The sequence below is a fragment of the Enhydra lutris genome, unplaced genomic scaffold, assembly GCF_002288905.1.
Source record: "Enhydra lutris kenyoni isolate GAN:26980312 unplaced genomic scaffold, ASM228890v2 scaffoldscaffold37, whole genome shotgun sequence".
In the NCBI taxonomy this organism is placed as follows: Eukaryota; Metazoa; Chordata; class Mammalia; order Carnivora; family Mustelidae; genus Enhydra; species Enhydra lutris.
The window spans coordinates 25,315,384-25,328,401 of NW_019154121.1; the positions used below are offsets into that span (position 1 = coordinate 25,315,384).

A 13,018-nucleotide genomic window follows, 5' to 3' on the forward strand; every position below is an offset into this window, starting at 1 on the left:
GTTGCCGTGCTCTTCTCTGAAGGGCCATTTGCTGCAGGATCCGTGCCTGTGCCCCTGGTTCGCAAGCCTTAGCGGGCCCCAGAGTCACCTGGAGGGCTTGTGGAAGCACAGACTGCCAACCCCCGCCCCCCGCATTCCTCACAAGTTCCCAGGTGACGCTGATGCTGCTGGTGCGGGAACCGCACTTGGGAGAACCGCCGGTCAGAAAGGCCTAGGACTCCTTCAACGTTCATTTCTGCTGCATAGATTGTAAAACTCAGGACAGAGGGCCAAAAAGAGACCGGCTTTTACTGAGCTAACTGGTAAGACGGTGCGTGTTTCTATTAATTGAAACAGTGCACTAGCGATGCCTCTATTCAGATTCTCTGGATCTGAAGGTTAGTTCAGGAAACGTCGCACTCACGGACTGGGGGGAGGCTGCGATTCTTCCATGCGCAGGTGTATTTGCGATTGAGTTGGGACGGTTTCCTGACTTCCAGAACATCCAGCAGATCCTCGCTGGGACTCTGCAAACCTCAGACTTGCGCAGGGATTGGCTGCTGAAGAAGGGAAATGCGTCGTTATAGGCTATGGAACTCTCTCTCTTCTTTTTTTTTTTTTTTTAATAAAGAATTCTGAAGAAGACAGTAAGAATGAGGTACAACATGGAACCATAATTTACCAGGAGGGGCCCTTGTTCAATATGTGTAAGAGGGAAAAGAGAAGGAGAAAGATCAATCAGAAGCCAGTGAATGTGGATGGTTTCAGCAATACCGTGGGTGTTGGGAAGGTCTTTGTAAGTGTGCGTTTTACTGTAACAAATAGTGTCGCGCGTTTTATTGTAACAAATAGAGTCCTATTCTCCTCACCCCACACGTTCTCTAGTAACATGGAGGTTTGTTTGCAGCAAAGTCTCCAGCCTTCAGCCTTATCGAGTCGTTAATATTTCATCTGAGAGAATAAAACATCTTAAACTGAAACCTGGAGTGAGAGTTGGACATTGGCGTTCAAAGACGAGACTATGTTACAGCCGGAATACAGTGAGTGGGAGAAAACTTTCATTCTCTCTTTTTTTATCTTTTAGAAACAGGGAAGATCGACCAAGAGATTCACAAATACAACACCCCGGGATTCACTGGGTGCCTCTCCAGGGTCCAGTTCAACCAGATTGCGCCTCTCAAGGCGGCCTTGAGGCAGACGAACGCCTCAGCCCACGTGCACATCCAGGGCGAGCTGGTGGAGTCCAACTGCGGAGCCTCCCCGCTGACCCTCTCCCCCATGTCGTCCGCCACCGACCCCTGGCACCTAGATCACTTGGATTCAGGTAAGGCCGTGTTGGCCAGGTTCCTTTATTTCTTTAAACCTCAGTTTCATCATCTGTAGAATGGGCTTAGCAACAGGACGGGTAAGGGTGTTAGGCTTTTGGAGGACTAAGGACAAGAGGGAACGTGTGAGCCCAGGAGTGCTCAGCACGTACCACACGCTCAAAAGTTAAAACCCTTCAGCCTGGCTCGGAGCCAGAAGGACGTAAGGCAAAGGTAAGGAACATGGAAACCTCTGACTCTTCCTCATTTAAGCAAAATTAGGAGATGCCTAAATGGACGTCTGTGATGTGACTTTGGGACAACCTAGACCGTCACTTGTTCGCTGTTGCCCTTATGACACTTGCTGCAGCCCTACATCCCAGGTCTACTGTCAGGGGAAAGGTCTTTTTGTTTGTTGGTTTGTTTTTTTAAGATTTAATTACTTATTTGAGGGGGAGAGGATGGGCAGAGGGAGAGGAAGAGAGAGACCTAAGCCAGCTCTGCGGTAAGCACAGAGTCCTGTGTGAGTCTCAATCTTACAATCCCAAGATCAGAACCTGAGCTGAAACCAAGACTCGGATGCTAAACCGACTGAGGCACCCAAGCGCCCCAGGAAAGATGTACCCAAAGCAACGCAGAGCTCCTTCTCCCCGCCCTGTATGTACGTGAATAATGCCATAGGCTTCCAGATTCTCCGAGGTGCATTTAAGCTTACAGGACTCTGGGGAGTCAGTCTCTCCGGCAGGTGGTAAGACATGTGATTGGAAAGCACAGGCCTACAATGAAAGGCTGAGACTCTTGGCTACAAAATTAACTGGGAGCAGGTCAGCGTGCCCATGACGTGACAGAGAGCCAGCCTGACCTTGGGCCAGTTGGGGGACCTCTCCGAGCCTCTGCGTTATCACCCCTAAGGTGGAGGGGAGGGTGTGATCTCTACATAGCCTCTAAGTCTAACAGTCCATGCGTCTCCCTGTGATGTTGCTAACGCCGACCCCAGGAGGAGGACAGCTGAGGGTCTACCTTCAGCTCAGGTCTTGATCTCAGGGTCCTGGGATCGAGTCCCGCATTGGGCTCCTTGTTCAGCAGGGAACCTGCTTCCTTCTCTCCCTCCGCCGCTTCCCCTGCTCATGCGCATACTCTCTCTCTGAAATAGATAAAATCTTTTTCTTAAAGGGGACAAGAAGACCCAGTTCCCAGAATTCTATGTGGGATGATGTACTAAAGGCCGTCAGCCTGGTTATAGGCAGGTAGCAAGCTTTGAAAAAGTTCAGCAGCAGTAATATTAGCAGCACAGTTATTATGATGTTAGATGCGATGCCGTGTCGCTTCAATGTCCGGTCAAGGTCCCAAGTTCTCCCCCAGCCTAGCTTCTGACTCATCACAGTGCACCATGAGACCATCGTGCATCTGGTTGCCTTCCACAAACGGCAGCCTGTCCTCAGAGCTGATCAGCTCTGGGACAGCGCTGGTCATTGTGACTGCTTGCCAGGATTTGTGCTACAAAGCTTTACAAAAGCTTCAAGAGAACCAAAATTGCCCCATTGTCAGAAGAGCCAATTTACAGACTAAACAGTCCTCTTTGTTCCTCACACATGCATTCCTAGAACATGATGAGGGCTGCTGTGTGCCAAGCGTACTTAGAAAGAATTCTCTTTCGTGAGTGTTGTTAGGATTACACAGTGGGCTGGCTTCTCCGCATGGGCTGCCTTGAACAAAGGAAAGTGTTCCTGATGCCGAAAGTAGAAAAGTAGGAGGGAAGATGGAAGCTGAGAAGAGACACATGTCAGGGCTACAAAGGAACAGATGAATTCCTCCAGAGGCCAGAGTGGGCCAAGACAACCCGCCATCTTTGAGAAGCGGAAGTTCTTACGCCGTTCCACGTACTCCCTGTGTGAGGCCGAGAGCGTGTGTGGTCTCCGGCGGCTGCCAGGAAACCAGTTTCAAAAGCCTGTAGATGCTACTCTGGGCCAATGCATGTTCACACCCACTGGGCCTTAATTAGCAAAGTATTTGCTTTATGGTCTGAGAGAGACAGTTGCAGGGCTAGACTTCTGGGTTCATTTTTTTTTTTTTTTAATCATGCTTTACACGGGACAGCTTCATTCTTGTGACTGATAGAGTGAAAATGTACGTAGGGAACATTTCTGTGATTATTCAGTGTTTTGTTTTGTTTTTTAAGATTTTATTTATATATTTGAGAGAGACCATGAGTGCAGGGGAAGGGGCAGAGGGAGAGGGAGAAGCAGACTCCCCGCTGAGCAGGGAGCAAGAGGCGGGGCTCGATCCCAGGACCCTGAGATCATGACCTGAGCCAAAGGCAAGATGCTTAACCCACTGAGCCGCCCAGGTGCCCTTCAATGTTTAAATCAAATATCTGTACCCCAGATACTATGGTTGCACTGTCCCCATAAGATCCATTTGCAGAGAATTGACACTTGATTTGGGGAGGGGTCAACCTGGGGTTGACCAGCTGCTGCATCCACCTCCTCTCCAGCCATTTCCATATGGGGGGAATGCTTATAAAGGAGTATGTGTGTCTGCCTCATGAACTTTAATAAAGGGACAGAAAACAGCTTATGAACTATGAGGCAGAAAGCTTATTTAGATAACATGATTGGATTTTTTTTTCTTTTAAGAAAATGAGAGAGAATGGGGGTGGAGGGCTGAACAGGGAACAGAGACAGACCGAGATAAGGGAAGGTTACTTAATAGTGTCGGGGAGAAAGAACCTTTCCTCTATTCTCTTATGTTCCTCTTCCGGAGGCCTGCAAATTAAACTGATAAAATGCAAGGGCACCTGGGTGGCTCAGTTGTTTAAGCATCTGACTCCACTTTCGGCTCAGGTCATGATCTCAGGGTCATGAGATTGAGCCCCAAGTCAGGCTCCACACCCAGCTTGGGATTCTGTCTCCCTCTGTCTCACCTTCTGCCCTTCCCCCATCTAAAAAAAAAAAAAAAAAAAAAAAAAAAAACCCTGATAAAAGGCAGATGAAGAGGAAAAAAAAATATTCCTATGCATACAGGAGCTTATAGGAGAAGTAGCTCAATAAATGGTTAGATACTTAAATGCCTTATGTAATAGAGAAAAGGGAATGAGGAGAAAGGGCCTGTATGGCAGGAACAGAGGTTTTAGAAGGAAAAAAAAAAAAAAAAAGCCAGGAGCTAAGCGAGTGTGTGATAATGCTTGTTCATGCATCTGTGAATGGTCTTTGTCTTCAAGGCCATAGAAGTTTCCTGGAGAGAGCTTACGCTCTTGGTATGCTTACGCTCCATCTCCTTCCTGGGAGGAACAGTGCCCAGAAGAGGGAACGGCAGTCTCATTTCCCCAGGTTTCCGCTTTCAGTCAGCCAAAAGGAAGTTCCAAAAAGATTTCTTTCTGCATCCCTTGAACCCAGATGTCCTCAGCTTAAAATCGTCTTCGTACCAGCTCTGGGGTTCTAAGCAGACCCCCACAGGAGCAAGTGCACTCGACTCTTGGGGAGCCCTTGCCTTTTTCAGATAATCTTTCATGTGGAGAGAGACCAAGAATCTTCGCCATCAGACATTCAGAAACAAAACAACAGGACACACACACACATCCCATCAGGGCCTGTGAGTCATGTTTCCTGCGGCTGAGTAGGGATCAGACAGGACAGGAACGAGGTGAGCACTGATGAGTCCTGCTTTGAGAAAAGGACAGTTAGAAGGAGATCGATGGATCAGGTGCCTTGGAAAGTGTGGTTCTGGAAGCTTGTCTGAAAGGCAGAACCTCGGGCCCCTACCTCCGCCGCAGCGAACCAGCATCCACATTGTAGCAAGATCCGCAGGTGACTTACATGCACTTTAAAGTTGGAAACCCCAATCGAAGGCAGTAGGTCTCGATCTCAGATCACCTTTGAATTACCAGGTCAGCTTAGAAAAATCCTGATGCCTAAGCTACACTCCTGACCGATGAAGGCACAGCCCCCAGACGGGAGAAGCAAGTGTTCATAGATGTCATCCCTGCCCAGATGATTCTGGTGTGTAGTCAAGACTGAGAATCACTCATCAGATAAGACAGAAGCTTCTTAACAGCCCCCTTGGTAAGCCCTTGAAGTAAGGTTACCAGAAGATAAGAAAATTAAATAGCCAAATAACACAAAAAACAAAAACGACAACCACAAAAAAACCATTTTGCCTTTTGATGGCAAAATCACAAATTAAAAGGCTGTAGCAGTAGGCTTACGAAAGGTTGGGCTCCCCTGACCACTTATTCTGTTAGGAAGCTCACCCAGATAGAGAAGTTTTATCTAAACTTGAGCCAGTCTGCCTGCTTAAAACTAGAAAAACAGACCAAAAACAAACAAACACGAAATCCACATTGTGGGGCCAGACTCGGGGGCTCTCAGGAAAGGGCATCCTTATAGAAGTGGTTGCACCCAGGAAGGAGCCTCTGTTTGCGGAGCATGTCAGATTGTTCTCCCATTTTTTGAATGAGCTGCAAACTTAATTTGAAAGGATCTCGGAGTGGGGTGGGGAAGATAAAGCTTTAAAATGGAAGGAAGTGTATTTATGAAGAATGGGGAGTCCTGTGGCCTTAGTAGTAAAAGGACCTTAGTGATGGACTAGGGCTACTCACTTCATACTCACACCAGGACATTTGCTTTGCAGAGACCTGGAAATTAAGATTCAAGGCAGCCACTCTTGGGTCTTGTGTTCTTTTTGTTCTCTCACATTTCTTCCTTTTATATTAGATGATATCAAAGGATAAAGACAAAAAGTGTGTTCCAAGGTATGCTGGCTTCGAGGGATCAGATCCTTTTTCTTTTCCATGACACTACTAACTAAGCTACTCTTTACCTCTATAAAGCCTTATGGGCTCTGTCACTGTTTCCCAAAGTGAGAGACATTTACAGTTGGTCAGGCTGTGCACTGCCTAACTCTAAGGGATGCCATTTGCATTGCAGTGTATGGCTTCTGGACTACTGCAACATAGTGGCCTTGATAGGGAGTCACCAGATCATTATGGGAAGAAAATAGACATGGTGTTACATAATATAAAGTTATTTCCTATTTGCTTCTCTTTCAATCCTTCTAATGTTGTCTAGGAGAAAGTCTGCTTTGGGTTCTGGCATGCCTTTAACACCTCTCCCACCCTTGCCATTCACTCTTTAATAAAAAAAAAAAAAAAAAAAAATCAGTGATTTAAAAAAGAAATTGGATCAATTTAGTGAAAATAAGTAAATAAATGGTCATCAGGTTTTTCATGGAGTTGGCAAAAAAGGTGAAGCTGGTCCCTGCATGATTGGAGTTTGGGAAACACTGGACGTTATGATGGGAGCATCACAAACACAAGGGCCTAGCCTGGGGCTGGTAGAGTATGTTTTTTAGAGGGGAAAATGATCAAATGAATTTGATTTGATTTAAACCAGTTCTGCGGTATTAGAAACATCCAGTCAATCTTTTTTCCACCGAGTTTTTCCCCCCTTTGATAACAGGTACAGCCTCTTTCTAAAGCACACCATTTTGGTCATTAGAATAGTTTTAGAACAGCAGTTACAAGGTAGAAAAGGCAAACCCCAGCCCTAAGTTCCAGTTTATTTAAAGGTCACAGAGCACCAGACAATTGCTTTGATTTACCTTTCAGGATTATGGGCTGTTTTTTTCTCTTTGTCAAATTCAGAGAATCTTATCTCCTTAAAATGGCATGGATTTACCAACAGAAAGACAGCTGCAAATGGCAATGTACATTCTGTAAAATACAAAAACAAAACAAACACCAGAAAAAAATAAATCCAGGAGTCCGATGCCACAAATTTCTGCACTAAGAAACTACTCCAAACTGTACATCAAGCTGTTTTATGAGGCGTGCATATTAGCATTTTGATGTTTCATCACATTCATGATATTTGATATGAAATACATTAGACCAAAGGCCACATCCTAGGATCTTTTTTAAAATACTAACATGGAGGGGCACCTGTGTGGCTCAGTTGGTTAAGCGTCTGGCTCTTGGTTTTAGCTCAGGTCGTAATCTCCAGGTGTGGGACTGAGCCCCGCCTCAGACGCCACAGTCAGCAGGGAGTCTGCTTGGAATTTTCTCTCCCTCTCCCTCTGCTCCTCTCCCCCCCACCAGCTCTCAAATAAATTTTAAAAATATAGATTACAATAGATAAGGCACTTTAAGATGTAAGATTTCATTGCCTGAGGGATCCTCTAGTTAAAAGGTTGAGTGGTTACTGTCCTGCAGGATTCCTAGTACCTCCAGGTTATACTCTCAGCACAGGTGCACGGTATGTGACAGGTGCATCCCTCCCTAGAGAGGTCCTAAGGAATAGGTGTCCAGAAGGTGCTGGCAGCCACACTCCCAGCCACACTCCCCGGGAGCCCCTGGGTTCCCACCCTAACACAAACCCACATCTGATCATGAAAGCCTTCGGACCAGAACTCTCACAGCCCCCTGGAAGGAAGAGGCAGGACATGGAGAGTCCCAAAGCATGGAGCAGAGCGGGAAACAGTTAACACAGACTAGTCCTCCCCCACACCCCAGACCCAAGGTCTCAGGTTGTCAGGAATCCAGGGAATCCGAACCCAGACTTGTCCAGGGGATTCACTCAGGTTTGAAGAACAATGGAAAAACTGGCCCTCTTAGGAATGTGGTTCTGTTCCCAAATAAATGGGAACTAGATGGACTGTGGTCCCGGGGATGACTCAGTGTGACTGCCTCACCCCTCTTAGATCCCAGAATGCAGCCCCCCAGGCCCCGGCCAGGAGACTGAAGCTGCCCCCCTCCAAGGTCCTTTACCCCTGGAAACACCAAGTTGATTTCCAAAGGTGCCCCTACCTCTATTGCCATGATTTTTAATGACTTGATTTCTTGTCTATATTCCCAATTTCCTTTCCACCATCTGAAGGTAGTATTTTTATATCTTCATGGATATAATGAACATTTTAAAGCTCCATATCTATTCAGTTTCCTCCATAATTACAAGCTGGTAGTTGGTTTTCTTTACCACCTGCAAGCACTTAAAATAATCGTTCCAGCTCTTATAATTATATCTTAATTATTTCTGAGCAGATCCCTGTTTTCATCCTTATGCTAAGATTGCATGATTAATGCATTCAGTCTCTGATACCTAATCTTTTTATTATATTGGTTTTTTTTTTTGTTCCCTCTGGTGACCGAAACAGTACACATTTATTCAAGAGCAGAAACAGTTATTACCCCCTTTTCTAATGTGTATATTTCCTGCAAATGGGCCAAATCGTCCTTTTCTGTAGAAGGTCCAAGCGTATTTATGGAAGCCCCAGTCAAGTGTAAGATCAGAGTCATGGATTTGTGATGAAATGGTCATTGACATTGTTCCCATCTGTTGTTTCCATAAGGACAGGCTTTTGAACACGTGATTTTGTTGGGTTGGAGGATGCATTTTTAATTGATAGCTGTCCTAAATCACCCTCCACAGATTTAGAACTTCCAATCCAGGAAGGTGTGAGTGTCTTTTTCCCCTCACGCACTCACCAACGTAGGACATCATAACATTCTTTGAAAAAATGAAACTTCGTTGTTTTAATTTGGATTTCGTTAATCGTGAGGGAGATTAAATCTCTTTGTATATGTTAACAAGTACTTATTTTCATTTTTCCATAGACTGTTTCCATTCTTTGACCAAAGAATTATTTATATTCTTTCCTATTTTTTTGTTGGTCATTTACTACTTGACTTACAAGGATTCTCTGTATGTTAGATAAGTCAGTATTTTGTTACGTGTTGGAATGTTTTCCCAGTCTGATCTCTAGTTTTTGAATGTATGGAGTTCTTCCCATGTAAAAACTTTTAAATTTACAGGGTGTATTATAAAGTGTTTCATGGCTTTTGGGTTTTAGGTCATGCCTTCTCCATTCAGAAATTACTTTAAAAATTATTTCACAACTTCTTCCCAATGACTTTATTTGCAACATTTACATATTTTTTAAGATTTATTTATTTATTTGAGAGAGTGTGTGTGAGCCAGCGCATGTGGAGGGGTACAGGGGGGAGGGGAGCGACAAGCAGACTCCGCGCTGAGCGTGGAGCCCTACGCGGGGCTCGATCCCACAACCCCGAGTTCATGACCTGAGACAAAATCAAGAGTCGAAGGGTTGACCGACTGAGTCACCCAGGCACCTCTGTGAGATTTACAGGTTTAATCCACTTAAAATTTGTTTGGGTGGAAGGTGTAAGTCAGGAGTCCCACCGTTTCCTTGTTGGGCTTCCATCCTCTCCGGCACCTTTATCATATTCACAATTTATATTTGAATCCTTTATGTTCAAATCTGCTTCTGGGCTCCCTGGTCTCTGACGTTGATCTGACTCTTCGTGAGACAACAGCAAGCTGTGATAATGATTCGGCTTTTATAATAGCATTTAATATCTCATAAAGCTGGTTTCCCTTTTATTCTCTTTTTCAAAATTTTCCTATCCTTGCACACTGACTTCTCCCATGTGATGTTAGAATTGCGGTCATTTCATTGGGATCCTCTAGAATGTCTTTTGAGATTGAATTTTACGTGTAAGTTAATAGCAGGATAATTGACATCTGTACAAATAATGTTTACCTGTCCAGCAAGAGAATGTCTTTCCATTTATCGTGTCTTCCCCTCCATACAAAATTCATATGAATTTAACTTTAAAACATTTCCTGATAAATTTCCAAGTTGTTTCTCCTTTTTGGCAAAGCGATTAAAAAGAAAAACCAAAAAACCCTCCCTATCTTAGGGTAAGCTAATTTGGCACCTAATTACATTAGCAAAATCCTTCATGGGAGCACCCAGATCGAATATTTAACATAAATGAACAAGGTATGTGCGCACCAAGGACCATCTTTGAATTCTTCCTCATACGTAACATGTCTTACATGTATATATAGCTTAAGGATTCCTGTAGGCATATGATATCTTAAGGATTCTTCTTTTGGTAAGTCTTTATCAGGGAATGGTGTTAAATAGTATCCAGCGCCATTTCAACATCTATGGACATGACCCAGTTCTTTCTCTTCTGTGATAAAGTAATGGTTTGAGGTGTAGCAACAGATCTCCAAAGAGTGGACCGAGCTTTCATTCCTAGTGTGAACCACATCTAATCATGGAGAGGCATCCTCTCAAAGTATAACTGAAGTAATTCTACTAAAATATTTAGTGGTTTGGTTTTTGCTTGTTCATTTTTTACATTAATAACTCTTAGGTTTGTAGCATTCTTTTACCTTTTTTGTGGGGGTGAAGATTTGGATTTTAAACTTGTGCCAGCTTCATAAAAAGTGGCCACAGAGCAAGAAATGTGGGCGGGCTCTAGGAGAGGAAACTAGGACCTCAGTCCTACAACCACAAAGGCTGAGTTCTGCCAACAAGCATGAGCTTGGAAACAGACGTTTCTGTAGAGCCTCCAGACAAGAACTCAGCCCTGCCAAAACCATGAGTCGAGTCTTGTGCTCCCCGGTCACACCACGCTGGGTTTGTCCATTGCCCTCCAACTAGTGGAATAACAAACAAGTGTCATCCAGACTTAAATGAGCTTCGAATCACCTGGGGAAAGTCATGAGATTCAGTAGGTCAGAGATGGGACTTGAGAGTCTGTGTTTCTAGCAAGCCCCCAGGTGATGCTGGTGCTGATGCTGGGGGTCCACAGACCTCACTGTGAGCAGCAAGGATATAAGGAGGCTTGGGGCATTACCTGTACCTTGCAGATTTAATAGTCTTACCCCGTGGGGCCCTTGGGTGGCATGGCCGGTTGAGCATCCGAATCTCAGTTTCAGGTGAGCTCATGATCTCAGGGTTGTGGCATCGGGCCCCCTGTCGGGCTCCACACTTGGAGTGATGTCTGCTTGGGACTCTCTCTCCCTCACCCTCTACCCCCTCCCAAAATAAATAAATCTTTAAAAAATATATATAGACTTACCCCGTAAAACCAGTGGAGGCCATTGGTTTTGTGTTTTGTTTTATGTTGTTTTGGTTTTTGGTGAGCATAGCTCTTTGACAAGTCTCAGTTTCTTTAATGACAACTGGTTTAATTAGGTTTTCTTTGTCATCTATAATAATTTCAGTTATATTTTCCCAGACATTTGTGCTTTTAATCTAGGTTTTCAAATTCATTTCCATTGTTGAACAAAATAAGTTCTTATAATTCATTTCCACTCTCCAGAAAATTTCTCATTCAGATATTTTATACTGGGTTTAGCTTTTCCCCCTTTTCTTCCTGATCAGATTAGCACACATTATTGTTTTGTTTCTTGTTTTTGTTTTTTCCCCCAAAGAACCAGCTCTGGGTTTATTTATTAGTGCTATCATGTTTCTGCTTTCTCTTACCAGTTGCTTTTATCTTGACTTCTTTAAATGTATATTCACTGCTCTTTACCTTTGTAACTTGAAAGTTTAATGCTCTCATTTTCATTGTTGGTGTGTGTGTGTGACATCCTCCTACAGGACCAAAGTTACCAAATCTAAGCACCAAGCCCAATGCTCACTTCTGACCTCACCTCCCAGGGGCAATGTCTTGGCATAAATACTTTTATCTAAGGCGCCTGAAAAGCCTCCGGAGCCCCCGACTTGCTGCAGCTTTGCTGTGTCCCTGGAAACAGATCTGGCGGGCTTGCATTTTGCAAAGCAGGGGGCCAGGAATGGAGAGATGAGGGACCTGAGTGGCTGAGGTGCAGCAGGGTGCCACGCCCCCATTCAGCCCCACCCCTGCACACCAGCGCCTCCCCACCCATGCTGCTCCCTTTTGGCTTCTGTGCTGGTGGTGGAGGGAAGGTGCTGCCCAAGGATTCCACTCTTTCCTAACCAAGACTGTCTGACTCTTCAGAACTTCACTGTGGAAAAGTCCAAAGGGGCTCAAACATCCAGCTCCGGGACCACATGTCAGCCGTTCTTCCCTTCCTCTGCGGGCTTCTCTTTCAGTCTGATTTTCCTCTACCTCTCTTGCCCTTTGTCCTTCACAGTAGATTTGAAAGCCAAGGAGGTTAGGATTCTGCTGGTCTCTCTGTGCTCTGCACCCTCTGACCCCACTGCACCTGGCCCCATCCTTAGAGCCCCTGCTCTCCTGAGTCCGTGCCTGGCCAGCCTCTCCCCATGTAGCCAGTCACATGGGGCTGGGAAGGGCAGGGGAACTGGCGACTTCTCTGTTGACAGCAGAAGCACTGACTCCCAAGGGTTTGCCTCCTTCTTGTGTTGTAGAAAGTTTCCAAGAAGCCCACAAAAGTGAAGCAGGTTTGAGCTCAGTGTTGTCCAGGGATGTCTGAGTCTGACCTTGGCTCCATCAGACCCCTGCCTGACGCCTCCCACAGTGCTGTGCTGGAACATACCCCTTGGAGCCATTGGGGGCGGGGGAGGTGCAGCGTCTTTCTTTACTGACCTGTCACTCGGAAAGACTGTTGTCAGAATCCCTGAGTTGTCAGTTCTCCCAAGGGAATCCCTGCTAGTCACTGCTGGGAAATGCTAGTTCAACCTTTGCTACAAATCAGGGCCTGTATCCTGGCCTATGATTTCAGAAGCTACAGAAACATCATCCAGATGAAGTGTTTGTCCCAACGCTGTCCGCTTTTCAGAAGAAAGTCACTCTAAACCCCAATAACAAATAAGTGACAAGTTGTTTTTCTCATTTGAAAAGATCTTTGGTTGAGTCCCCAGGCTCTGCACAGACTACTCAGAAATGTCTAAAGACTCAGGGGGATTCTTGATTCTGCTGCTGAGTTTCTACCTGAAAGCAACCATGGAAATCTTTGGTGGGGGGGGGGGGGTAAAAT

At 45.2% G+C, this 13,018-nt stretch overlaps 1 protein-coding gene across 1 annotated transcript in view; it reads left to right on the top strand.

The window, feature by feature from the left end:
* The window catches only part of LOC111154452 (contactin associated protein like 2), a 2,043,877-nt gene that overhangs the window by 2,014,487 nt on the left and 16,372 nt on the right, over positions 1–13,018 (top strand). The window contains exon 22 of the mRNA XM_022514057.1: positions 1,064–1,303. Within this exon, the coding sequence (XP_022369765.1) occupies positions 1,064–1,303 (240 nt within the window). The remainder of the gene's footprint in view (positions 1–1,063; positions 1,304–13,018) is intronic.